Consider the following 27162-nt stretch of genomic DNA (forward strand, 5'->3'; position numbering starts at 1 on the left):
CAACTCAACCTGTAAGAAATCGAAAGGACATAAGTACTTGTTCATTCAACTTTCGACCTATAACCCATGTTGAACTTGCAAAACCTACAATCAAATCTGAGATTTCTCAACGGCAATCGGGTGAAAGAGACAAATTTAACCGTCTAGCCCAGGGATCAGCAACTCCGGTCCTGGAGGGCCACTGTCCTGCAGAGTTTAGCTCCAACCCTAATTAAACACACCTGAACAAGGCAATCAGTGTTTTCAGGATTACTAGATAGATACAGGCAGGTGAGTTTTTATCAGGGCTGAAGCTAAACTCTGCAGGACAGTGGCCCTCCAGCCCCATAGACTCCCATTCATTCTGCACTCATGGGCGATCGCCCCCAGTGGAACTCTGGTGGAACTACAACCAAAATTCGGTACAATAGGACTTAATAGGGAGTGGCCAGGCTCTCCGACGGGCTCTGATAATGCCGAATGAAAAGAAAACTGCAGAGTGAAATATCGACCCAGGAAGTGGTTAGGACTGTGAAGCTTTGGGGGTGTTGATGGACTCGATCTAATCCATCTATGTTGTGAATCCGATCCAGACGTAGTTTTTGACAAATGCCATTTTATCAGCTTTTTGCTCAAAATGTTGTTTTTTGAATGAAACGTACCCACATTAAAGTGTTGATTAAAAAAAAAAAATAATAATAATAATACATTTTTTTTGCACGTTCAGATGTTTATACTGCAAAATATTCTGGGGGCCGTGAAACTTTTGTAAAAATTATTAAAAATGTCGGCGGTGGCAACTTTTTTCAAAAACACTGGCAGGGAAAGAGTTAATTATAGTAATAGTTTATTAATGTTAACAAATTGAACCTCATTGTAAAGTGCTTTCAGTACAATCTAAATATTATTCATATGAATTGTATATATTATTAATTTTATATAATAAACTTTACCATTTTTACTTTTAACTAAATTTATTTAGAAATTTTAAATAAACCCTTTACAAATCCTTCACCCTAGCAAGCTAAAGACTTGCGAAACAGAAACACCCTTTTCGCAAAAAAATCTTTAATCTACCGTTCAAGAGTTTGGGGTCAGTACCGCAAACCGGTTGTTCTGTTTAATATTTTTGTGGAAAGCATAAAGAACAGTATCTGTTTGAAATAAAATAAAATATTTTTAACCGTCTTTACTGTCACTTTTGAACAATTTAATGCATCCTTGCTAAAAAAAAAAAATCTTTCAGACTCCAAACTTTTGAACAGCATAGTGTACATTAAAACGTACATCATTGCACAAACTTTGTTTAGAAATGCTGCACAGTAGTTTCCTAGAACAAAAGTATTCAACTGGGTCTTTAGGTTCAGCACCTCAGCAGATCATCTACACAATCAGAATCTAATCTCAGACAGAGTTAGTATCGGTGTCCTATTAGATGCCTGGGAACCTAGAGAACCCTCAGTTGAACAGCTCTGTTCTAGATCGCTTGGGATCTGAGAAAGAAAAGCTAGTCTCAGATGATAAGAGGAAAAAAGCAACCGCTACTGACATCCGCATTAGAGGCGGATGACTACAGACGAGGAAATAAATGAAGCACACAAGCTGCCGATCAGTTTCATCTAAAGCTCTACAGCACACACAGGCAGGAAGTCCAATCTGAGAAGTCACACACTGCTTCTGGTTCACCTGGGGGTCGTTACCTTGGCAGCGGCCTGCTCCTCTTCCACACCATCCCCAATAACAACATACACTACCTTCCTGCCAAACCTCTGCATTACGCGCTCAAAGCAACTCTCTTTGCCTGCAACATAAACAAGGTGAGAGGTCAGAGGCTTGGGGTCAGAGGTGAGATTTTACCTGGCTGGCTGCATGCTCCTCATCGCGCCCATCGCCAATCACAACATACGTTATGTTAGTGCCAAACCTGGATACTATACGTTCAAAACAGCTCTCTTTACCTGCGGAAACAAGGCATAGGCTTATCACACACTAACAAGCACACACTCGGAACTGAGCGAGCCGCATTAGGCTGCCTGACTGTTCAAGAGCAGAAAGGAAAAGAGATGAGAAAAAAAAAACTGGATGAATTCAAACCGACAGTCCCTCTCGCACACAGACAAACCCTGACCTCACAAACATTTTGTTCTTACGGTTACCATGACAGTGAGCATTAGATTTGTAATTGTGTGGAATCGGGCTTTGGGTCGACAAGACAGCTAAGCATTTTGGTGTAGTCACAGAAAATGATGGATTTGATTTGAAACGCAAGCTCCTTCAATAATGTTTTTGAGATAAATATGTTTTTTTTTGTTTTTTTTTACAAACAACATTTAGAAATGAAATGCAATGAAATAAAAAAAAACCAGTACAAATAACATTTGTGTTTTAAAATAAATTGTAAAAGAAAACAAAAAAGGGAAAACAAAAATGTTCAAATAACATTTAAAAATAAATACAATAATGTATAATAATTCAATTAAATTGTGTAATGGCAACAAAAAGAAAACAAAAATTTACAAATAACATTTGTATTTAATCTTTTATTGATATTTTTAAATTAAATTAAATGAAAAGTACAAATAACATTTAGATTTTAAATGAACTTAAATTGTGTAATGGCAACAAAAAGAAAGCATAAAAATATACAAATAACATTTGTATTTTATTTTATGGATTTTTTAAAAATAAAATAAAAAGTACAAATTACATTTAGATTCTATTTTTTATATATTTATTTTAAATTAAAAGAAAGAAAATGGTACAAATGACGTTTTAAATTAAAGAGAGAAAACAGTACAAATAACATTTCAATTAAATTGAACTGATGCCGTCTTTTTCTTTTCTTTATTTAAATGTAATTAATTTGAATATATTTTAGCTTTAGTAATTAGTCATGAAATTATTTGAGAAACCAATAGCAAATTTTTCGGTAGCACTTTATTTCAATGTGTCCTTGTTACACACGTTACATGTATTTACTATAGTAATAACTCTAAATTGTGCATAATCACATGCAATTAACCCTCAACCCAATCCTGATCCTACCCAAACCCTATAGTAAGTACATGTAGTTAATTATTATTACTCAGTGATTAAATCTATAATTACACTGTAACAGGGACACATTAAAATAAAGTGTAACCAATTTTTCAGAGTTCAGATTCAAAATAAGAAAGGAAAAGCAGTTGTATCTGTATTTACACAGGAATCACAATCACCGGAAGCAACATATCAGCTCAAATAGAGTGGAATAAACCCACTATGAATGAAGACGGCTGTTTATAGAGAAGCGGAACGAAAGAAGAACTTAACGCTGGCAGATGATGAGAGATCAGCCAATCAGAATCAATTCCACATGAGTAGACAGAGAGTGAATGAGAACGCTGTGACCAGGTCATCATGATCTGTTTTGATTTATGATTTAATGCGAGCCAAAGCATGTTCCACACACACACACACACACACACACACAATCGGACTGAACTCTACTTTACCCCTGACTGCAGAAAAAGAGTATGGAAATCAAACATGATGAACCCAAGGAGAAGTCTGCTGTATGGACCAGTGTAACAGAACTCACCTATTTTGGTTGCGCTGTAAATGTTTTCAACGGGAAACACAGAGCCCAGGCTATACAACAGCACCTTAGCGAGCGCAGGTATTAACTGTGTCGTTGTCACCAAGACGTTGACACAGTTACTCCTGTGTGTGCATGTGAGAGAGAGGGATTGTTTTTTTTTTTGCTGCGTGAGCTATAGTTCTTAATGGTAGAGGCTGATGATGCTGAAGAGACAGACCTGGAGCTGATGATTGACAGGGACTTGAGCGCAGTGGTCAGCCATGAGTCCGTGAGAGCCTCAACCTCTGCCCTCAGCTGGAGCCACGCCTCTCTCTTAGCCGGCCCCAGCAACCCTGAAAAAGATCATGAACAAAACCACACATTCATAACTAGTGCGTTTTTTTATGGAATTAATATATAGGCCTATGGGAGAAACCTGGAGTTAATAATGAGTGCAATTCAGATCGTTCATGAATTAACCATTCGGATGGTTAACCATTCAGATTTGAATGCTTAACCATTAAATTATCAAAACATCACTTTAAAAAAAAATTACTACATTTAATAGCATTTTGTTAATACAATGTCAGAACATACTATATTAAGAATCTGACTGTGGAATCAGTGCAGGTTTGGTCATTTTCAGTCACAACTTAAAAAAAAATCTGATGACGTTGCATTGTGGGATTCCACAATGGTGGAAAAGCCATTATCCGAATGCTTGAATTATTATTCATAATGCTGAATACTTTAAGTTAAACTGTGTGATCCATTGCTACCTTTGGAGCAGTGATGTTATTGTTAACTAAAATCAAAAATATATATAAAAAAACATTTTCGTTAATTGGAATCTTAAATAAAATAAAATATCAGATGAATAACTTAAAATAAAGTACTAAAATTGCTAAAACTGAAATAAAAATATTTTTTTGTTAAAAACTAATAAAAATTATAATAGCACTACTAAACTACTAAAATTAGCACTGCTATCGAAATGTAGAATTAATCCTGTAAAAATGACTTGTAATCAAATCTCACCTCCCACATTGTTTTTGTAGGTGCAGTACATCTCCTTGACTCTTCTGTATCGGAAGGCTAACTTCCTCATCCAGTCGACTCCGCCCCTAACACCTGTTGCTAGGCAGAGACTTGCGCTTGTTGCAGCTGCATGGAAGCCATCAGTGGCAAAACTGTAAGTACTGTTGATAATAACAATAACAGTCTTGTTTTACATACAAGTAAAATACATATTCAGTCATATTTAAGGGCATACTCTGACAGCGGCATTTAATAAGTAATAGGTGTCTTTAAATGTAAGAATAGTTTGAAATCAATTATAACAATTAAATTACAGTGCTGTTAAACTCACCCGAGGTCCTGTCCGTTATCATCTGAAGAGGCGTCATCAATGTGCACCTGGTCACACTCCTGTTAAAACACATAGTGTGGTTACTACAGTTAACCAGCAGGGGGCCACAGAGTTACAAACACTCTGATTGGAAGAAAAATGATACAAGTCAGACAAAGGGAAAGGAGTTTACTTACCTCTAAATCATTAAAAAATAGATGTGTATCAGCAAGATTGAAGATCATCTCCTCCATCCTTAAACCAAGAGTCACAGCCAGAGGAGGGTCCTGAGAATTTAAATATGAATTATTAGGACATTTTTCACTTGATAACTCATCATCATCATCATCATCAACGGCAGCAACAGCAATAACAAACCTAGCATAGTTAAGTTTCAGACCATTTTGCATTGGAGCTGTTTTGCTGTTGTCGGGACACTCAAGTGTGCGTCCTTTGTTTTTTGGACATTTTTAAGGAGTCAAAGACACACTCCTGATGCAAAGGCTGTTCAAAAAGGAAGGCGAATTTATACTTTTTTTTTGGTCAAAATTTAAGGCAGCTTTGAATGTATTGTAGAGAAAGCAATCCCAGAATGCACTGCAACACGCACAGCTCATCAAAATAGCAAATTGAGCCATTGTCAGTGTAAAGGCAGCTATAACTGTAAATGATTAAATATATGAAAAGAACAAGTTAAGATAGATTTGAATTAATATGCAAACAGATGTAAGACAGAGGACCAAACGCAATTCAGTATGCAAAAATGACAAGGACATAATTGCTGCCAGTTACATTTTGAAGTCAATGAGCGAAGAAATAATAATTTAATAATAATTTTAATAACTTAATTTTAACCGTCATAATGCATTCCGATTTTGGGAGAGAAAAAAAACATTGCAAGTCTATCAAAATAAACATAATTGTGTTTGTTTTTCCAGATATATGATTTTTTTTTTCAAGTATATTTATACAAAATACAACATTGATATATATATATTTAAAAAAAATTACTTAAATTATCTATAAAAACTGAATAAATGCTAACCAGATTGTTGGAGGAATACCAATAAAATCAGTTATTAAGAGTGCAGGTTACTTAGCCACTAATTCTGCAGTTTTGGCTCAATATCAACAAATGACATGTGCATTTTGCTTGTTGAATATAATGTTCCCCGTATCCATCAAATGATGACAGATTCTACACTTGTCTCAGAACATCAGACACTCTCACCCTTCAAACTACACATACACACACACACACACACACACACACACAGTGTAAGAACGAGAGAGGGGGAGGGCACCCAGCTGTAAAAATCATCATATGTGATGGAGTTTGTTGGCTCAGAGGTGATTGGCTGAGACAGTGAACGAGAATAGAAAAGCACACACACACAAAGTTAATGGCAAAACTGACAGAGATTGGAAATGATGATTCAACTGTTTGAAAATGTTTAAACTTAATCTAAGCATACGTCCAAAAATAATTGAGGTGAATTTTTTTCAGTCAAAACAAACAATTCAAGAAATACTGCCGTAGAGCTGCTTTTCCCACTTTTGAACTCTGAGGTTTGGTAATTTCACAATCTTTGCAGTGATTAACTACTCATAGATCGGTTGTGCTTGTGTGCTGGCGCTTGAGCGTGACAGCATGTGCAATGTCTCTGATGGGAGTGCCTAAGAACGGAGGGTTTTCATCGTCACAGAGCCTGCAGAAATAGCCCCGGAGCCGTGAATAGCCGCAGCTGTCTCTATGTCTCTCACCAACTGAACGACAAGTCGTCAGGGAAGGTGTCACAAGAAGTCTGACGCTTCACACTCCTTGAGTCCGGCCGTCACAGTGCTAAATCTAATTACTCTGTGTTCATCTGTACTCTTTTCTTATGATAGAAGCGCACAGTTGAGGGACTCAAGATATAGGGTCAAAATTCTAATTTTACCATTGCATTCTGGAGATATACACTGTAAAAAAAGCATTTTTCAAAGTTGTAAATAAAGCTTATTGCGGTACGTTAACAAGAAAATACTAATTCAGTTCATGTTTAATTCAATGCGTTGGTTGCTGTCTCTTCGTAATTATTTGTAGAATTTACTAGCTATTTAGCTATAGTAAAAATTGTTTCAAAAGTAAATCCTACATTTTTCAGTGTATGAGATCAGCGCATTTACACGCACATATAAATGTTGATAATTAGCAGAAGTCGACTCATTATAAAAACCCAGTAACAGAAGACAACCGCGTTGACGACCTATAAAAATCAAGGTTTTTATGTCAAACCGTAAACCAACATGTAACAACATTGCTTTAACAGCGCTCTAGTGACGTACTCAAAGTAAGGAAGCCACCAAAATGTCAGCAAGAAAGAAATTCTGTGTGCTGATTGATTTTGCTTTAACCATTTATTGCTGTTATCAGATCACTGACACGACCTTACACATTGTCAGCTTACTTAGAATAATCAGGAATCGCAGGAGGACACTTACTGTTACTATAGTAGAGGGAGGTGTGTGTTTAATGTGTTCATAGTACGTGTGTTTGCTCTCACCTTGCCATATTTCTGTGCATAGGAGCCTGTGAGGAGTGAGTGAAACACAATGATTGTCTCATCCAGATCCCAAACAAACACCCTCTGTAAAAACATGCAGACACATGTTTGATCTCAGTAAACAAACAGTGATGACATAAGGATTAGGTAGTGAGAGAGTATATGTACATTAGATGATTTAAGCATCTGCTTCAACTGTATGTGCATTTATGAGGTTTGTATCCATGCATCCATCTATCTATCTGAACATACCTCAAGATCACTGTCAGGTGGTGGGGAGGGGTTGTTCTTTCTGCCCCGCCCTCTTGCTTTAGCCCCACCCCCTCGGCACGCCCGGTCCTCCATCTCTTTGATAGGTGTGGATGGGCTCTGCCCCGCCTCAAACTCACCTGCACATGGGTAACCAAGAAACATTTATGAGACACATTAAAGGGATATTTCACCGCTGGAAAGATGAATGTGTATTTAAATTGGGTCATTTATGTAGTAGAAATGTGAAATTATTTTAGAAGTTGGTGCCTTCAAGACTGAGAAAAGCCAGAAAATGTGGATGAAAGACAACAACTCCCAGAATGCACTTGCTTTGCTGCCCTATGAGGCCACTCCCAAGCCCCGCCTACCGGTTACAGAGGGCAGTATCGGAAGAAATTACACAACTAGGCTACTAGTTGACTAGAAACTGAAAAGACTGTTTTATCGTGAGATCCCACTCCCTATGGGCGGGTTGAAAACATGCAGAACGAGCTCCTACTACTGGCTGTAGTCTCTCGCCTCTGGACAAAAAAGTTTTTTTTCCAGACACACAATACAGAAATCTCTCATCTCAGGGGTACATGAGGGAGGGAAGCACGGCCATTCGAAAATACCACCAGGTTTCTACTGATACAAAGCTTAATGCTAATCGGTGAACTATCCCTTTAAGGCCTGGTTTTACAGACAGGGCTTGGACTAAACCTTAGTTCAATTAGGGCATTTAAGTAGCTTTTATAAACGTGCCTTAGAAAAAAACATTACTGGTGTGCATCTTGAGACAAAACAATGACACTGACATATTTTAAGATATGTCAGAGCAAGTAGCTTTCAGTTAAAACAGCTCAAATACCCATTTTAGTCTGGGACTAGTCTTAAACATTGTCTGTGAAACCAGGGGTAAAGCTTTTAAAAAGATTGGTCCTTGGCTTAAATTTGCATGTTTGTGCCTTAATCAAAAAGTTAATAATAATACAACTTTTTTTAATAAAAGATTTTTTGACGAAAATTCCACCTAATTCTTTATATTCAGATAATGCCGAAATAAAGATAAGGATTTGCTCTCACAGTATTTTATTTTAATCAGGGGATCTAAAGTGACAATGCTTCTATATGTGGATTTTCAAGTTTGTTTTTTATTTTAGATATTTAAAGAGAAACACACATTTTACATGAGTCATGAAAGTGGAAAACTGGCACGTCTGATAGAATATAGTGTGTGTGCGTATGCGTGTGCGTGTGAGCAAGTTTACTGTAATGAGCTCTGCTGAACTGCAGCCAAGCTAAATCACTGAGAAATGCAGCTCTAGGACCCCACTGAATTTTGGGCCTGCTGGACAAAACCCCCAATCACCATCGCTCTATCTAACATAATCAACAACTACAGTACACGACATCTTCGTGCCAAAAGCCCTGTAAAAGAACATTTTAACATTCATTCTAACTTTCAACTGCGTCATTTGCTGCTCTATTGGAATGATTAACCTTAACTACAATGGCAATTTTCCCAAGTTTGACAGATAACAGACAAGAGTAGAGATATTTAGGATGTAAAATGTTATTTTTACGCTTTCTAAAGAAAAGTGCCTGTGCAAAAGTCACTGCCATGATGCTAGGATTGGTGCCAGGCCATTGCTAAGAGGTTGCTATAGGGTTTGGTTTGCAGATGCAGTGAAAGAGAAAACTTGAAACTGATTTGTGTTTACCTGGATTCAGGTCAGCTGCTTGCCCTGTGATGATGGGGGTGGAGTCTTGCAGCTGATAGGTGGAGACTGAACCTGTGCCGTCCAATGAGCTGTTAGATGTCATGTAGGAACCGTAGGAGGAGGTGGAGTAATACTGAGCATACTGATTCTGCCCAAAAGTTGTATAGGAGGGATATTCCTGCTACAAACAAACAAAAATATATATATTACAGATGGACGGTAACCCTAAAAATTTGAATGCATAAAACAGGTTATTTTAAAATTAAAATATATATAGAATAATAATTTTTCTTTCATCAATTACAAATACGAACCCCAACCCAAACCTGAAACTGACTGGAAAGTATACAGGGTATTCTTAATTCAGGTTAGTGAATTCATGTTTTAAATGTATCGGATTTAATCATTAAAACATATGCTGTCTACCCTAAAATAAATGTATTAGTTGTTTTATGATTATTTTAATGTTTAAATGTTGATGAAAAACCTTTAATAGGCTGTTTAATGGCAAGTTTCATTGTGACAACTTACCCAATACTAGTGTGATGAGTTTGAAGCCCACTATTGGGGTATGTTGTCACAAAAGGTCAATGAATAAACTCTCTTTTTTTCCCCTAAGCAATAAAGAAGGAAATATCCAATAACCTTTTTTCCCTAAGCAATAACGGTGGATATATTTAATAACTTTTTTGTATATACAGTCATTCTACCCTGAGAAATAAACCCTGGAGTGTGACAACTAGCCCCGCTCTCCCCTATAATTTAGCGAAATGTGGAAAGAATATAGGTTTTATGTTCTTCTTAAATGAATGAACAATAAAGAGAGAGGGAGTTCATCAGGGGAACAATAAAGAGAGAAAAAGATAAAGTAATAGGACTGGAACTCCAGCTTTTTATCACTTCTCTTGTATCTTTAAAAGAGTTTTACATGCACAGACACAGACGGATCTCTTACGGGAGATGACTCTAAAACTGTCACTGACTCACTCGCTCAAGAACATGAACGCTGCAGTAAAACGCTCTCAGCGAAACACCACTACTGCTTTCACTCTCTCATTTCAGCCTAATTCCGCTTACTCTTTCATTTCAACTATCGCCAGAACCTCACTTTGTTTACACAGCTAAATTCATCAGTGGGAGTCTGAGTGTAGTTGGGTCCTTTTCTTTGGCAGCACTTTTAATCATAAAAGTTTAGGGAAAATTTAAGTCCTAAAAGCATAAATTCTCTCAGATGAAAGATGGCGACCTGTTTTCAGAGGCCTGGGCTGTCTTAAAAAAAGGCCGTCGGTCCTTTGCTGAACTCTGACGTTATTATTGGTGTATGTGTGCGTTCATCTGTGCACGTGTGGCTGTACCTGTTGTGTGGTGAAGTTGCCTGGATTGGAGTTGTTGGAAGCGTAGAGACCAGGAGAGGTTGTGAAACCTGACCCTGCTGAGAGAGAGAGAAAATCCAGTGGAGTCAACGTCAAAATAAATGTGACTCGTGATGTTGACTAACAGATGTCACCCAGAAGTAAAACACCCAATTAGTAAAATAATAAGAGAAAACTTTGTCATTAATTACTATCATGTTGTTCCAAACCCGTTATTTTTTCTGAAGTACACAAAAGCACAATTTTTTTGAAGAATCGATACATAGCTCTAGCCATACAACCACAGTTTACAGGGACCCACAGCTGTCAGGCATCAAAAAGGACTGAAAAATCATCATAAAAGTTGTCCATAAGACTTCCATAAGTCTTGTGAAGTCTTATAATAGTTTTGTGTGAGAAACAGGCTGAAATTTAATACATTTCTCATGGATTATCACCAGTGTTATTTAAGTATTTATGTATATACTTTTATAGTTTTTATGAATATTTCAAATTCGCTTTTATTTTTATATATTTTAAATTATTATTTGAATTTTAGTTTATTATTTAGTAAGTTTGTTATATGCTTTTGCCATTCTTATTCAGTTTTTATTTATTTACAGTTATTTTTTCCAGTATTTTTAGTGATTCAAATTAAATTGATTTCATTTAGTTGTTATATTTTTAGCTTTATTTCAAAAATATAATTTTAGTTTTTGTTAATGATAATAACACTGATTATCACGTTCAGAATTCAAAATAGTACATCACATTTAGTTACATATGCTAGAGCTAATCAAAAGGCATCAAATCTAAACTAGATGCAATCATATGGTTTCTATTTTTAATCTTGAAAGCTCCTGGTAACTATAAACTGTTGTTTAGCACGAGCTGCATAAAGATTCTCCAACAATGTCTACTTTTATGTGCCTTGGGTAAATAATAAATTTATAATATAAATGATGGCAAAATTTTTACATTAGTTCCTTGAAATATGTGTGCACCCACGTGGCATGTATCCACATAGCAAATCATTAGATTATCTTACACCTGATCATTATTTTTGTTACATAACAACTGTATCTTCTAACAAAGATGGAAAACTGGAAATTTGTGTCCTTAGTTTTTTTTTTATTAACCATTTTATAAAAGCAAATCAGTATTTGAGGTTGTGCAACATTATTAATACAGTTACAGTCTCTTGTGCCTTGTTGCATAAATATGTATGTAATATGCATATATTCACCTGGCATCTGATAGGGTGAGTAGGCCGTCTGTCCGGGCTGAGGGGTGGTAAAGCCAGGGCTGTAGCTGAGCCCTGATTGGAGGGTTGATTGTGTCTGTGACAACCCTCCTTCTGTCTTTATGCCTGGTAACATCACCCCCAAATCTGTAGCTCAAGATCAAAAGAGTAGACCTGTCAATCAAACTGGATTGATAATAAAGGCCTTTTCACATAATCTGTAATAAATATTAGACTATGTATTATCATCATCACACAACCACAAACAGAATAAACAACATGTCATCCATCAGCATGTAAACAATAGTAAAGGATCTACCATAGGTAGAGAGGCTGTAGGGTGGAGTAGTTTGAGAGTAGGGTGTGTAAACTGTCGACTGCTGCATGCTACTGAACTGCGATTGGCCCGTGTAGGCTGACATGGGAGGAGCCACGGGAGTAGACAGGATATGGGGGTAAGGCCTGCCAATCAAATACAAAATCAAAACATTCAGCTTTCATTGGAGTAGATCGAGGGTCAGCAGCCTTTTTGACATAAAATGCCTTTGTTAATTTTTCTTGTTTATCACTGTGCTGACTGTTTTGTTGTATGTACAAATACAAGTCAAAATGTGAAGGTGTCTTACTTTGAGGGGTAAAGAGGAGGTGAATACTGGTGAGCCGGCCGGGGGCTGAATCCACTGCTGCTTATAACTACACACACACACACACAAAGAAAGAAATGTAATTCTGTTAAGAAATCTGGTAGAGAGACAATAATTTTTACATGAAAAATGGCACACGCATAGTTTACTGAGATGTATCCGCAGGCAGCACCACATGTCAGTTGTCGTTGGACTGAAAGTGTAATTTATAACATATCACAGCCATAAAATGAAACGTGTGCTGGACTTGCCAAGAGCCTTCAATTCAAATCCAAACACACACACACTCTGCTCACAGTTTTGATTGACAGCTCACAGTCTTTCTCACCAGCTGGATTCAATTTAACAAATAGCAGAAGAAAAAAAACAGGAACTATTCTCTCAAAAATCTTCTGCATCAAAGAAAATCCTTGTTTCCTCTTCCTGCCTTCCCTCTGTTCCTCTTCTCCTTGAGATGCAAAATCAAAAACAAATTTTGCCGTTTGCTACATAATTCCCTTCCTAAACTGAAGCGTTTCTCAATCCCACTTGTTGTTTTAAATCAATATTTTTGCCTTATTGTTCAGTAAAATTTCTGAACAAATTTTCTAAAAAGATAAGACTTGTTTTTAGAGAATACACTGAAGTTATATATTCTCTTGATATATCCTTTCTATATATACTTTCAATATTCTCTAAAACAAGCCTATATATTAATGTAAGCCTCATTTGTTTATTACCAATGGGTAAATATACATATTATTCATATTTTTTTCATTACTCAAACAAAACTTTAATTAAAAATATTACTTAGTTTTTATATTCTCTGAAAACAGGTCTTACTTGTTGCTTTTGCTTATCTAGTTACTTAAAGATAATTAGATATTCATACTGGAAAAGATACGACTCAAATAAGAAGGTTTTCGCAGTGTATATAAACAAACATGCAGTTGTCTTCTCTATAGAGACATCACACTCCACTGTCAGCTCAAGCAAGGGCCTCAACCTTCTCTGCAGGGGAGCGCATGGACAGAGGGTTTCTCAGTCTCTAAGTGTGTGTGTGTGTGTGTGTGTGTGTGTGAGCACATTGATCTAAATAAAGAGTTTGTGTCTCTGATGACGTTAGCTCAAGGGCAGTACAAAGATTGAGGGCTCAGAGCTTTCAGCAACTTCCCAAGCGGGATTACAGCAGGCATTCTGAATGCAGTGCATGTGTGTGTGTGTGTGTGTGTGTGTGGATGTCTTACCTGACCCAGTGTAAGTGTCCAGCCCAGTATCTCCCGCCGAGCTCACAGCCTCGCTGCTGTTCAGAGGCTCGGACTTAACTTTAAGAGAGGGAGACCAAGAAAGACATGAGAAATCCTGTCAACTGTCAAACTCCATTCAAACCTCTCAAAATCGAATTAACGAGTGAAGCACGAGTAAGTTGTGAAGCAACACTTCCTTTTTGATAAAAAATAAAATAAAAATCAAGAGCCTCCAAAGCACTGCACCCAAACACTCACACACGTGCTATCAAATATATGTACACTACACAAACACATGCAGTATACCATAGTTCTTCATACTTGGGGCAGTGGGCGGGGTACTGCAGCCCAGCAGCCAATCAGCCGTGTTTAGAATTGTCATGTTCTCTCCTGGGGGCGGAGTCAGATGTATAGTGGACTGTGTTACCCAGTTATTACTTAGTATTATTAATACAGTTACCCCAATAACTATTTGGACACTTATGTCACACTTAAAACATATAATATCATTAGATTCCATTTATTTATTTTTCTTTTTGAATAATTACAAAAATATATACTTTATACCAATATAATAATATATAATCATATAAATAAAATAAAATATAAATAATATAATATATAATATTACTATAAAATATAATTTTAATTTTAAATTAAATTAATATTTTTAATATTTTTCATTTTCAAGCACACTTTCCAAGCAAAATGATAAGGCATTTGTTAGGTTTTAAATGATAAAATAATAGTTAAAGTGTACAAAATAAATACAAAAAGTATTTGGATAATTTTTGGTTGTCAAACATAAATAATATTTATAGTTAATGTGATGAACTACACCTGTGGTTACTCTGTTAGGACACCTATGTGAACTGACATCAACTAAAAATTACTTTGTTTGTTAAAAGTAATTGCAAAATGGTTCAGAAAACAAACGTTAAAAGCAGCATAATTTGTTTGCAAATGGAAATTCATACATTTTAAGTGTGACTTAAGTGTCCAAAAATTACATTTTGGGGCCACTGAATAATTAAAATTTGTCATGCCATATTTAATGAATAGGATCTTTTTGAATAGGAAATGAAAACATTTTACAAATAGTAAAGAATACAATCATTTTTGAAAAGTGAAAAGTTGATAAATTCCCATTGAATTCCATTATAATGAAATGCACTTCCTTTAAAACCAACATTAAACATTCAGTGTTCATATAAACCATATAAGGTTTCAAAAACCATATTTTGTCACACTGAGTTTGACAGTTCGATCAAAGTCGCACTCGCAGAAAAAAAACACCTTGAACCAGTGTGTGTGTGTGCGTGCTTGCGAGGGAGACAGTGAAAGTCCTCTTAAGTAAGATGAATGAGGCTTCATTGGCTGTGGGATTCATGTTGGGATGTGTGTGTGTGAGTGGGTGGTTGTGTGGGCGGTTTGCGTGTGTGTGTGTGTGTGTACATGGAGGGATTCAGTCTAGGCTGTGAGCTGATGAGGTAGACAGAGGAGAATGTTGAATATGTCGTTGTTTTGGCAGAAGCACAATCCCAGAGTGTGTGTGAATGTGTGTGTGTCAAGCTGTTAAAATCATTAGCTGAGCTCTAATCTAAATGATTTACTGAGTTCTGCTCCTTTTACTCTCTCTGTTGCTATTGTTTTATTCCGGCTACATGTCAAAAACAGATGAGCTCACACACACACACACATTCTCTCCAGGGTCCCTAAACTTTACTACCTCTCCTGTGTATCGCACAGTCATAGCCATACATCAAGCGCTCACTTGCAAGGGTGTTGAGAGTCTATTTAGCCTTGTGTATGTTTGCCTAACGTCCTCTCTTAAAACGTTTGTTCAGCGTTTTCCTCAAGGAGAGAAAAGCGAGTGAGCGCGAGTTGACATCAGAGAGAAAATGAGAGTTTAAACGCAGGAAATAGTTTTCTGTGCACCAGGCTCTTGCTGAAACACGCACAGAGAAGTGCTGGGAAAGGTTTCAGCACAAAGACGCTCATACAAACGCACACTTTCTTTTATTTTAATTAGGCGCTGTATGCAGCGTTTGACCTTTGAGGTTAGTGTGAGTTTAGAGCATCTCGACACACAACATCGCCACTAATCCACAAACCCGCTCTGGACGGCACCAAAACCACCAGAACAAAAAACACTTTATCCCTGCAATCTGGACATCACACACCAGGACTGAACCCTGCTTTCAATTACAGCAAGAAACTCCACAGCGATGAACACTGAGTGTATGGCAGTAAAGCTGATTTCCTGTACTCAAAGCAATGCTTTGGTTGAAAGACCCCATTTATCAGCTAACATGTCACTCGCTCACTCACGTACGTTTGTAATTTCTTGCTTTCTTTCTTTGTTTCTGTTTGATTTGTCGTTCTTTCATACCTCCGGTTCCATTGGTCGTGATGTTGTTGCTGAGGATGTTCTTGTCCAGTTTGGAAGTGCTGTCACTGCCACTGTTGACAGAGTGCTGGGGGTCTGTTAGATCCTGCATCTCCAAGGACCTGCGACAGACAAATATAACTCTTAAATACATATGCACAACCGTTCAAAAATTGGGGTTGGTAAGATTTTGTTACGTGTTTGAAAGAAGATTCTAAGACTCACCAATGCTGCATTTACTTGATCAAAAATACAGTAAAACATTATTTTTAAATGTAATTTACTCCTGTGATAGAAAAGCCGAATTTTTACTCCAGTTTTCAGTGTCAAATGATCCTTCAGAATTCATGAACAAATGAACAAAGTTCAAAAGAACAGCATTTATTTAAAAAAGAAATATTTTTTAACATTATAAATGTCTTTACTGTCACTTTTGATCAATATAATGCATCCTTTCTAAATAAAATTACTAATATATATATATTAAAATTATGCTGACCCCAAAATGACAGTTACACTCACCAAGCAGAAAATGTGAGCACAACCTGTCTTTAGCAGATGGTTTGACACATGAGCGAGTGTCATATTATCATTCTTACAATGCCAAAGAAAACATCTGTCCCAACTTGTGCATCTTCTATGAGGTTTTACCACAGAAACCTGGAAAGCAGTTTATCTAGGTCACGTTTATCTAAAATCTCTATTTTCTTTTAACCAGAATTCCATGTAGCGACACAAATATGGAATATTCTTCACATTAAGCCACCCACATAAATACGAGGAGCAAAATCACAATGTGCCTTCAAACACTAATACGAAAAATTGCTTAATATTCTCAATGTCATGAGGATTAAAATATATATTTTTTATAAAAACAATGCAAAATACAATTTAATGACCAATGAGAAATATTTCTGCCATTTCATGCTGATGAGATATTTTTAATATGCAAAATTGTTATATGAAGCACATATATTGTGTTTCAATGATATTTATAATAAGGATGGTTGGCAATTAACAAGTTCAACATGTATGTAATGTATAGGCTATACTACATGGACGACATTTAAGTGTACACATATTTTCTTTTTTTACCATTTGATTAATTTCTTTCAGCAAGTTCCTTAAATAGTTCCTGTAATGTGACAAAGTACACATATTCCATCCATCCCTTAATATAAGGTCTAAATTATACAAGAAGTTAAAAAAAAGTCAAATAGTTTTGCATTGAAGCATTTAACAGACACTTTAATCCAACGAACACATGTACAAAAACAGCTTTTATAATAATGTAATAGCAATCAGAGATAAAAACAGAGCTGCTCCTCTTTCTACGTTTATGGCATAAACATCTGCATAAAATTTCTGAATACGTCCCAAAGTACACAGTGCTTTAACACACAGAGTAAAGCAGTCATGTTTTATCCAGGTGAAGCTGTCTGCTTTACACCCACTCAGATTCAATGACTTTAACATCCCTCTCTCTTTATCTGTCCCTCTGACTTTATGTGTACAAAACCACTCGCTCCCACAGTCCACTGACATTGGTACCCATAAATAACCCCCAAAATGGATTTCAGTGGAGAGTATGTGTGTGAAAGTGTGTTCACCTTACCTGTTGTCTACTGGGTCTGGACCATGGGAATCAGTGGTCGATTTCTTCACCTGTGGAAAGACCAGAGGAGACAGTTGATGTTGATAGTTTCTTATTCAGTGTATAAGTACAACATCTTTTTCCCAGTCTGGAGTGATTTTTCAGTTATATGACTCAATGTGATGACCTCACTGTCCATGATTTTTGAAGCTACTGTTGCCATGTGAGCATGATTATTGGCTTCACTGCAGATGCTGTCTACTGAAAGAGGTGAATATGAATAACACAAACAAATATCACACTACCATTGAAAAGTTTTTCAGGTCAGTAAGATTTTCTTCTTTTTTTAAATTAACATTACAAAATATCCTATTGCAAATAAATGTTTGTTTAAACTTTCTATCTATCACATAATCCTGAAAATATTTTCAGTTTTCACCAAAATATTAAGCAGAACAACTGTTTTCAACATTGATAATAAAAATAAATGTTTCTTAAGCAAATCAGCAAATTAGAATGATTTCTGAAGGATCACGTGACACTGAAGACTGGAGTAATGATGCTGAAAGATCTTGGTGAGCATAATAGACTTATTATAATAACATTAAAAAAGTGACCAACCCAAAACTTGTGCATGCTTCATGGATATCGAACATTAATGTTAGAGCAATAAACCTCTTTTAGAAAACAGACTGTTTGGGCGGAGAAGGAAATACCACAGAAAGAACACATATCTGAAAGGATAATAGTCACACCTGTTAATAAATAAGGTTGTGTCAATCTAAAACACCATGTGAAAATACCATATTTGACACATTAGTTTCATTTAATATTACAAGCTTACAGCATTCTCTTAACTCTTCAGTAATATATATAGCAAAAATCACTCTGCCTTTCTCTCTCCCACAATACATTCTTTCCCATTCTGGCAGTTTATCTTGGTTCTTACTCTCTGTCACACTCAATATTACTCAAACCTGAGTTAATAAAACCACAACTGCAACTTCCCTCTTTGAATTTGTCCTTGTGACCAACTCTCTCCATACTTGGATTCTTTCTTTCTTTCTTTCTTCTCCTGTCAAGGTCACCAACCAAAACAGAGCATTATTCTTAGCATCTTACATTCAAACAGAAGCTTCAATTCATCCATATTTTTTCATATTCCACACTTGAATATGTAAACACTGTACTGTAAAACAAAAAGAAGGATCAAAGAGTGCCACAAGCCTATAAACTTCTCACAATCAATTTACACAGTTTACATGGCTCGTAGTCATCTGGGTCTTAATTAAAAACACTCATGTAGACCTGTGAGCACGAATGCATGTGTGTGTCAGATGTAGCGTGTGGTTTTGGGGAGAATGTTTGGCATCGAACCAGCAACTCATGTTCACACATACACTACTATTGAAATGTTTGAGGTCGGTAGTCTCTTATGCTCACCAAGGCTGTATTATATTTTGATAAAAAATGCAGTAACAGTAATATTACAGCAGTAATATTTTGAAATATTGTGTTCTACTCTAATATATTTTAAAATGTCATTTATTCCTGTGATGGCAAAGCTGTATTTTCAGCATCATTACTCCAGTCTTCAGTGTCACATGATCCTTCAGAAATCATTCTAATATATGGTGCTCAAGAAACATTTCTTATTTTTATCAATGTTGAAAACCGTTGTTCTGATTCATATTTTGTGGAAACTGTGATACAGTTTTTTTTTCTCAGGACTCCTTAAAGGGTTAGTTCACCCAAAAATGAAAAGTTCTGTCATTAATTACTCACCCACATGTCGTTGGACCTGAAAGACTTTCGTTCATCTTCAGAACACTAATGAAGATCAGTTTTCTGTCCCTTCATTGACAGCCTATGCAACTACCACTTTCAAGCCCCAGAAAGGTATAAAGACATCATAAAAGTAATCCATGTGACTCCAGTGGTTTAACCTCAATTCTATGAAGCGACGCGAGTACTTATTTTGTTTGAGCAAAAAAACACAATTTACCACTTTTTTTTTCAACTTTTTTTTTTTTTTTTTTTTACAAAATATTAATCTCCAATGCATTCACAAAAACACCACGACACATGCGTGTTGTGTTGACGCAAGAGCAGACGTGGGAACGTGCGTTGGATATTAGGCTAATATTTTGTAAATAAAGTGGTAAATTATGTTTTAATCATGTTTTTATTACCTTTCTGGGGCTTAAAAGTGTTAAATGTGTAGGCTGTCAATGGAGCTCTCAGATTTCATTAAAAAAATCTTCATTTATGTTCCGAAAATTTGGTTTGGAATGACATGAGGGTGAGTAATTGTTGACAGAATGTTCATTTTTGCATTAACTAATGACCCTTGAATAAATAGAAGGTTAAAAAGCACAGCATTTTTTTTTAAAAGAAAAAGAAAAAATCTTTTATAACATTATAAATGTCTTTACTGTAATTTTGGATCAATTTAATGCCTCTTCTGATTTGTATTTTTATTTTTTCAGAAAAAATAAAATACAAAATCTTACTGACCCCAAACTTTTGAACACTTTTGTATATGCTATACATGTGCTATTGGACAAATGACCTTGGAGCATTAAGGCTCCTCTCAGTAAAGTGCCTGCGGTTTAGGCTCATCTCTCTGGTTCTGGGTTCTTATTTGTGCTGAGTATGGACACACCCAATATGGTCTCCTCAAATTAGCCTGACACATTCAGGGACAGCAGGTGATCGGTCGATCGTACAGAGCTCTAAGCCTACTGTAAATCTCTCTCTGACTGTAACTACTTCCTTGTCCAGCAGCATCTGTGCTTTTAGAGCAGTTAATAGAGCGTTTGAGAGCAGCCCAGCAGGATCCAGCTCCCATTGAGGCCTGCTGGTGGACAATGATCTAAGACTGTTTAACTGTACACCGTTTATAGATTTATGAAGTGAAATTTGTAATTCTTTGGCAGGCGGTTCGAAAAGCAACTAGAAAATGTCACTCTGCTGAAAAAAAAATCATCTTAAGTCGGCCTAAGCTGGTTTGCCTGTCTTGACTGGTTTCATGCTGGTCTTACAGTACTCAACAATTAAACGGGTTATATGTAGAATTCAGAAAACCTTGTTATTAGCGACACCGGTGTCCGTTAAGTGAACCACAACTTATTGCTTGTGCTTGCACTCGTACACAAGTAATGTGCAAGAGACTGAACTTGATTCAAGGCCCCGATATACTCACAGCGACGTTCTTTTTCGTTCTTTGTTTAGAAGTAAAAGTTGGAAATACCTTTGTAGCGATATACTGTTGATGAACACCGTCTATGCTGCTGTGAGCGACATTTAGATCAATATGTAAATATTTGCTGCGCGCACACAACAAAAATGACAGCAGTGAGAAAGCAGCTGTTAAGAAAGCATCTGATCATAGTGATGTGGATATGTTTGCACCAGCTCTGCAATTCACCGGCATCAGTTTGAATGTTCTCAAAAAATATAACAACATACAAACAAAATTTTGCAGCTGGAAATTTATATATAATGTATAATGTAATGTAGCTCTATATATTCTAGAGTTGTCAGAAGTACCGACTTCGGTACCAAATCGGTACTGAAATTTAAAAAATGTGACGATATCAACATTTCCCTCTAGCATTTTGAGCGCTGTTGAGCGGATTCTTAAACACCTCTGATTGGCCATTGTGTTGACGCGCTCAACATATATGTCTCTGATTGGCCAGTGTGTTGACGCGCTCAACATATGTGTCTCTGATTGGCCATTGTGTTGACGCGCTCAACATATGTGTCTGTGATTGGCTACAATGATCAACGAAACATGTTGTCTTTGAACGCTCTTCATCGTGCGCTTACACAGACACACAGTGCGTATGAAAGTGGCGTCTATCAGCAGATCCGTCTATCAGCGGATTTATTAGGGATCCGCTGATAGACGCCTGCTTTTAAACGCTCCTGTGTGTGTCTGTGTAAGTGCTCAGTGAAGACATCAAAGATGTAATTGTTGATCACTGTAGCCAATCGCAGACATATATGTTGAGCGCATCAACACGATGGCCAATCAGAGGTGTTTAAAATCCGTTCAACAGTGCTCAAAATGCTAGAGGGAAATGCTGGTATCGTGACATTTTTAAAATTTCAGTAGGCCTACTGACGTGGTAACGAAATGGGTACTTTTTGACAACTCTAATATATTCATAAACACATATTTGCCAGATGACATTACCGTGTTGAACTGGTTGATGATGGTTTTCGAGCCTGACCAGGTAAAATGTGGCCAAGATCCCTCTAAAACAAGCCAACAGACTACCACGATCAAGCTGGGAAACCAGTTAACACACAGACAACCAGTTGGGTTTTTTGGCAGGCGAAACAGTTAACATACAGGCAAAGTTCTGATTGTGTATTTTTGTAAGCTGCTGACACTGACAGCATACTCAATGCTGATTTCTGCTGAAAAACATGTTAAGAATGTGTTAAATGGAACTGCGAGTGATAGACAATAGCCAAACGCCTAATAAATGTAGCCAAAAAATGTAATAAACAAACATGCAATGGGCGTTTCTGCTGTGCTCTATATGCAGATTCCAAGCCTGCTTACGGGCACAGAGGCTTCACACACACCAACACACAGAAAACAGTCCCCCTTTTCTTGTTCTTTTTTGTGCTTTCAGTATTATGGTTATCAGCGCTGTAACTTTATCCTCTTCCTTTCATGTAAAATACATTGTTACCTGTGCCCCCCACCCCTCCGCCCCCCAACACACACACATTTCAGCATATGCCCCTGGGAGGTGTAAGATTATCTGATGTGTCCCCTCCCTGAAACACTCTTCTCTAAAGGTAGGGGAAGGCAATAGAGAGAGGAAGAGAGAGGAAGAAAAAGGAAATAGAAAAGAACAGAGAGTGTGTGACAGAGCAAATGGCTGTGGGTAATGCGCACACACACAACATGTTTTTCATTCCGATCAGGTGACATTGGCTTATGTTGGTATATTTTTTAAAAACATTCAAACTCCCTGAGGACACTGAAAATTAGAAACTAAAATTAGAATGAGTGCACACAAACACGAAACTTCCTCTGAACTAGTCCATTCAACGTCCATGTTCTCAATTTTAAACTGATAAAATCATACCAACAAGATCAATCTTATAAAATGAATGTAAATACTGTCAACATTTAACAAGGTAGTGCATGCAATAAAATACTAAAATATTATAAAATAGCAGTTCAAAACATTACAGTTACTCTATGCACATATTTTACAAAGTGCAATCCACACAAATTGGTGAATCTCCTATACATTATTCTAGTAATTAAAGTTACACTATGCAACAGTTTTTTTGTTCAAAATTAACAACATTTAAATAATGAGTAAATATATCATCAATACTTCTTTCAAAACGTGTTTTTGTCTTACCCTTATTCAATATGGTAAGCCTATTATGAGGGTTTATATTTTATAATGGATGGTTTTTGCAGGAAATTGCAGTGTCTCGTCATATCCGTAAATAGAGAAAAGTTACTCTGGCTACTTTGACGCATGTATGGTGTGAGAGTGACATATGTTAGTTGTCACAACGAGCGAGAAAGGTTGACTTGGAGCAGCTAAATCTCAAACCTCCGGGGAATCACTAGTTTAAAAAAATAAAGAAAGCCAAACGGAGGAGCTTCTGCTTGCAAAAAGAGAACGCGACAGAGCTCGTAATAAATCGAGAATCAACATTGGCTTGGCTTTTTGAAGATTTGAAGAAGTGATGTGGAGATGGCATTATATTTTATTTCGGTATTTTATTGAACTGATAAATTGCCATATGTAGTTCTCCAACAGAGTTCATTGTAAAGCATTACCTATTGTGAAGGGTAATTTCATTATGGGTTGCTGTAGCGCTGTTCTGGAATTTATTTTCAAGGAAGTACCATGTCTATTAATGCATATAGCTACAGTAACGGCTTCAGTTAGTCCTAAGATCTTTCCATCTAAACTGGTTACATCTCTTAAGCCTAGTAGTGAATGTTTTATGAGCAGCAGGATAATCTCTCTCTTTTTTAGTTATGACAAAAGAACCATATTCATCCGCACACACACACAGTCACGCAGAGCCAAAGCACAACCAAAACAATGTTTTTCTGCAAAATGTTTTTCTAGTTTTTTAACAGCTAGAGGGCCAAAATTTACTTTAGCATGATGCTACATTGCCACCACAGTCATGCAGCAGTGTTATGTGGTTAAAAATATGTTTTTGATCAGTCAGATCAACTAAAATGACCAGTCACGGCACCAGCACATATGTTGGACTGCTCCATTTCCAAGTCAACCTAGTGTATGAAGTCTGAATGGTATATTCCGCCAGGGGAAAGGGGTCAGAGGGAAACTGGACACCAGGCCAAGCCCTATAGACAGACACACCTTCGCAGCTTTGAATGAGTGTGTGTGCGTATGTGTATGATCTTGTGTTCAACTACGTGAGCGACGCTGTCTTTCTCTTCCTCTGGCTCATTGATTCCCGTATCTTTGTACAGCAACCAAAGTCTTTACACACACACACAACACAAGTCTCCATACATGCGCAATGTAGTGTGTGTATCATCTTAAGAAATGAGTTGAAACTTTATATAAAAAAGCACTCTAGCATTAAAGTGCTCCCTTCCCCTCTGATTGCAGCAGAAAAAAACTGCTTAATTATTCATGAGGTCTTGTGCTTGTGTCAGCTTTTCGTTAATTATTTAAATTAATCTCATTAACGAAAGGCCAGGTTTCAGGAGCATTTAATTAAATGATGAATTGCTTCCCAGATGTCGACGTGCTTGTTAAATAATGTGCTCAGGCTGGACCCAAAGCTGTCAGCTAAACTCAACCCAAAACTGCACACAAGGACCGTCATAGTGCACATTAGTGTCATTATACTCCACAACTTAATGCAGTCTTCAAGATCAAGAGGAGAATTGTCATCAATGATTCTTTGTGACTATAAACCATCTATAACCATTACTGGTATGCACAGTTTCAGGAATACAGTCTGCTCAAACTCGCAGCTTGTTTTGACAGCTTGTACTGATTCAAACGAGATTGGATACAATTTAGTCTCATCAAACTCAATGCCAGTACTTGAATACTTAACATTTACATTAAAACACAAGGTCTGAAAGGATCCTAAATAAAGACATTACATACAATGACTGCCCTATAGATTTCCATTTTATGTTTATTTCTATAAATTCATTTTTTTCTTCCTCAAACTAAAGGGCCATGTGTTTAAAAGTAGAGGCAGTAAGATTTTTTAAATCTGTTTTGCTCACCAAATTTGATCAATTGTTTATTACAATTTAAAAGAACTGTTTTCTATTTTAATATATTGTAACATGTAATTTATTCCTGTGATGGCAAAGCTGAATTTGCAGCATCATTACTCCAGTCTTCACTCACATGATCCTTCAGAAATCATTCTAATGTGCTGATTTGCTGCTAAAAAAAAATCCTATTATCATCAATGTAGAAAACAGTTGTGCTGCTTCATATTTTTGTGGAAACCATTATTCAGATTTGTTTTTGTTTTTTGCAGGATTCTTTGAAGAAAGTAAAGCATGTATTTTAAATATAGTTCTTTTGTCTTTACTGTCACTTTTGATCAATTTAATGCATCCTTGCTGAATAAAAGTATTAATTTCTTGAATAAAAATCTTACTGACTCCAAACCCAAACTGACCCATTTTTTTGTGATAGAAGGGTAGGCAATTTGTTTTATAAACACTTTTTGTCATACTGTTTTAAAACTCTCTTCATATCCTGATAGCAACAAATAATAGAAGTGGTCTAAATAAATCATGTATCTATATCTTCTGTGGACGTCTCAGGACCAAAACATTTTCGTCCAATCATTGCATTCAGTCCGAATGCAATGATACGATGTCCTACCTGCCTGTCAACATATGTATTACCACTTCTGCACACCCAGCTCACGCAGACATCACACATCATCAGCGCGTTGGTGCAGTAAACAAACAGCAGCCGCCTTTTACAGTTCCTCATGAACCAAAACAACAAGCTTATCCTGTGTTCATGACATGTCGTAATCGAAATTATGAGATGGCAATCTGTGACGCTCTACCCTGAGCTGTTCACTCCCTCAGATTCTGATTTTTGTGTTTTTATGTCAACACTGTCATAATCACCCTCTTAAAGCAACACTAAGGAACTCGCACGCACACTCGCTATTTATCCATCATCGGCTTTGGAATGAACGATGTCCAATGACAGGGTATGTTGCATGATTTCATGAAAGTATTATGTATTATGACATCAGAAACGAAGGAAAACTAAATAATGACTATTGTAACGCTTGACGTAAAGCAAGTCAAATTTGTAGTTTTCTTATGTCTCATTCGAACTACAGAAACGTGACCCGGTTTGGCAAACTTGCATAGTGTGGTTACAGCAGATATAGGGCTGCAACGCGAATCCAGAAGTGCCTTTCACCCTGTTACGACTTGATGAACCACTGATACGATTTTGGAAACATTATTTTAAGGTAAAAAATGTTCCTTAGTGTTGCTTTAAATTAAACACCGAAATGAATCTACAGAAGTCAGGAAGCTCTGTAAGTTGTTTACATTCATTATTATTGTAATGTAGTGTGCTTTGAGACATTAGGTAATTCAACGCCGTCTCTCTCGTCTCGTGACGCTTTGCACTCTGATGTGTGCGTTCGTGTGTTTTGGAAGAGGAGTGGCTTTGAAAACACTCTGAAGGGAGGGTGGGATCTCATGCTTTCAAAGCTAGCTTGCTATTGCTAGCCGCTCCGGAATTGCCTACCCTACCTTTAATTTGTGTTTAACCCATCTTTTTAAAACCCTAATACCTAAACATTCAGCATAATGTAAAATGTGATGTTAAGTAATCTTGAATAGTACATTGTCTTAACTAATTAAGATGTGTATATCTTCTGCATATGGCCAGAACAAGGGAATTAAGACGTGATGTGAGTCGATTTACAGTGTAAGAAACAAGCCACAGGTGTAAACAACGGATAACCATCGGGATAATGAGAATTTTATGAAGAGTTTGAGACTTCGAATTTTTTAAAGAGAAATGACTAACAAGCTTGTTCACTTTTTCATCAAACTTTTCAAATCTGCGTTAGGATTGCTACTTGTTTGTTTTGACGTTAAAGACAGGGTGCTTGTTTAGCTATAAAGCAAGCCCACAACTTCTTTCCACAGTCAAGAATATTTATAAATATTACTGTGTCGGCTCAGTAGCTTTCAACACACTTACAACTTGTACTCTCCGTTATTTGTGGTTATTTGCTGATTACTCTTAAATTGGGAGGTGTAAATATGCGAATGTG

At 36.7% G+C, this 27162-nt stretch overlaps 1 protein-coding gene across 21 annotated transcripts in view; it reads right to left on the reverse strand.

Moving 5' to 3' along the window:
- Positions 1-27162, reverse strand: part of eya4 (EYA transcriptional coactivator and phosphatase 4) — a 34916-nt gene that overhangs the window by 1760 nt on the left and 5994 nt on the right. The window contains exons 3-19 of one of the 21 annotated variants that reach the window (XM_081387082.1): positions 17857-17906; positions 16245-16363; positions 14174-14242; positions 13853-13930; positions 12609-12675; positions 12302-12444; positions 11986-12129; positions 10743-10816; positions 9388-9565; positions 7685-7821; positions 7433-7516; positions 5084-5173; positions 4908-4966; positions 4577-4737; positions 3777-3891; positions 3560-3681; positions 1680-1780 (exon numbers count right to left, since the gene is read on the reverse strand). In XM_081387082.1, the coding sequence (XP_081243208.1) occupies positions 1680-1780; positions 3560-3681; positions 3777-3891; positions 4577-4737; positions 4908-4966; positions 5084-5173; positions 7433-7516; positions 7685-7821; positions 9388-9565; positions 10743-10816; positions 11986-12129; positions 12302-12444; positions 12609-12675; positions 13853-13930; positions 14174-14242; positions 16245-16363; positions 17857-17906 (1791 nt within the window). Of the gene's footprint in view, positions 1-1665; positions 1781-1836; positions 1938-3559; positions 3682-3776; positions 3892-4576; positions 4738-4907; positions 4967-5083; positions 5174-7432; positions 7517-7684; positions 7822-9387; positions 9569-10742; positions 10820-11985; positions 12136-12301; positions 12445-12608; positions 12676-13852; positions 13931-14158; positions 14243-16244; positions 16364-17856; positions 17907-27162 lie in introns of all 21 variants that reach the window. The other 20 variants (XM_081387089.1, XM_081387081.1, XM_081387088.1 and 17 more) reach the window with 20 other exon arrangements.

The sequence above is a fragment of the Scardinius erythrophthalmus genome, assembly GCF_964197995.2.
Source record: "Scardinius erythrophthalmus genome assembly, chromosome: 15".
Taxonomy (NCBI): Eukaryota; Metazoa; Chordata; class Actinopteri; order Cypriniformes; family Leuciscidae; genus Scardinius; species Scardinius erythrophthalmus.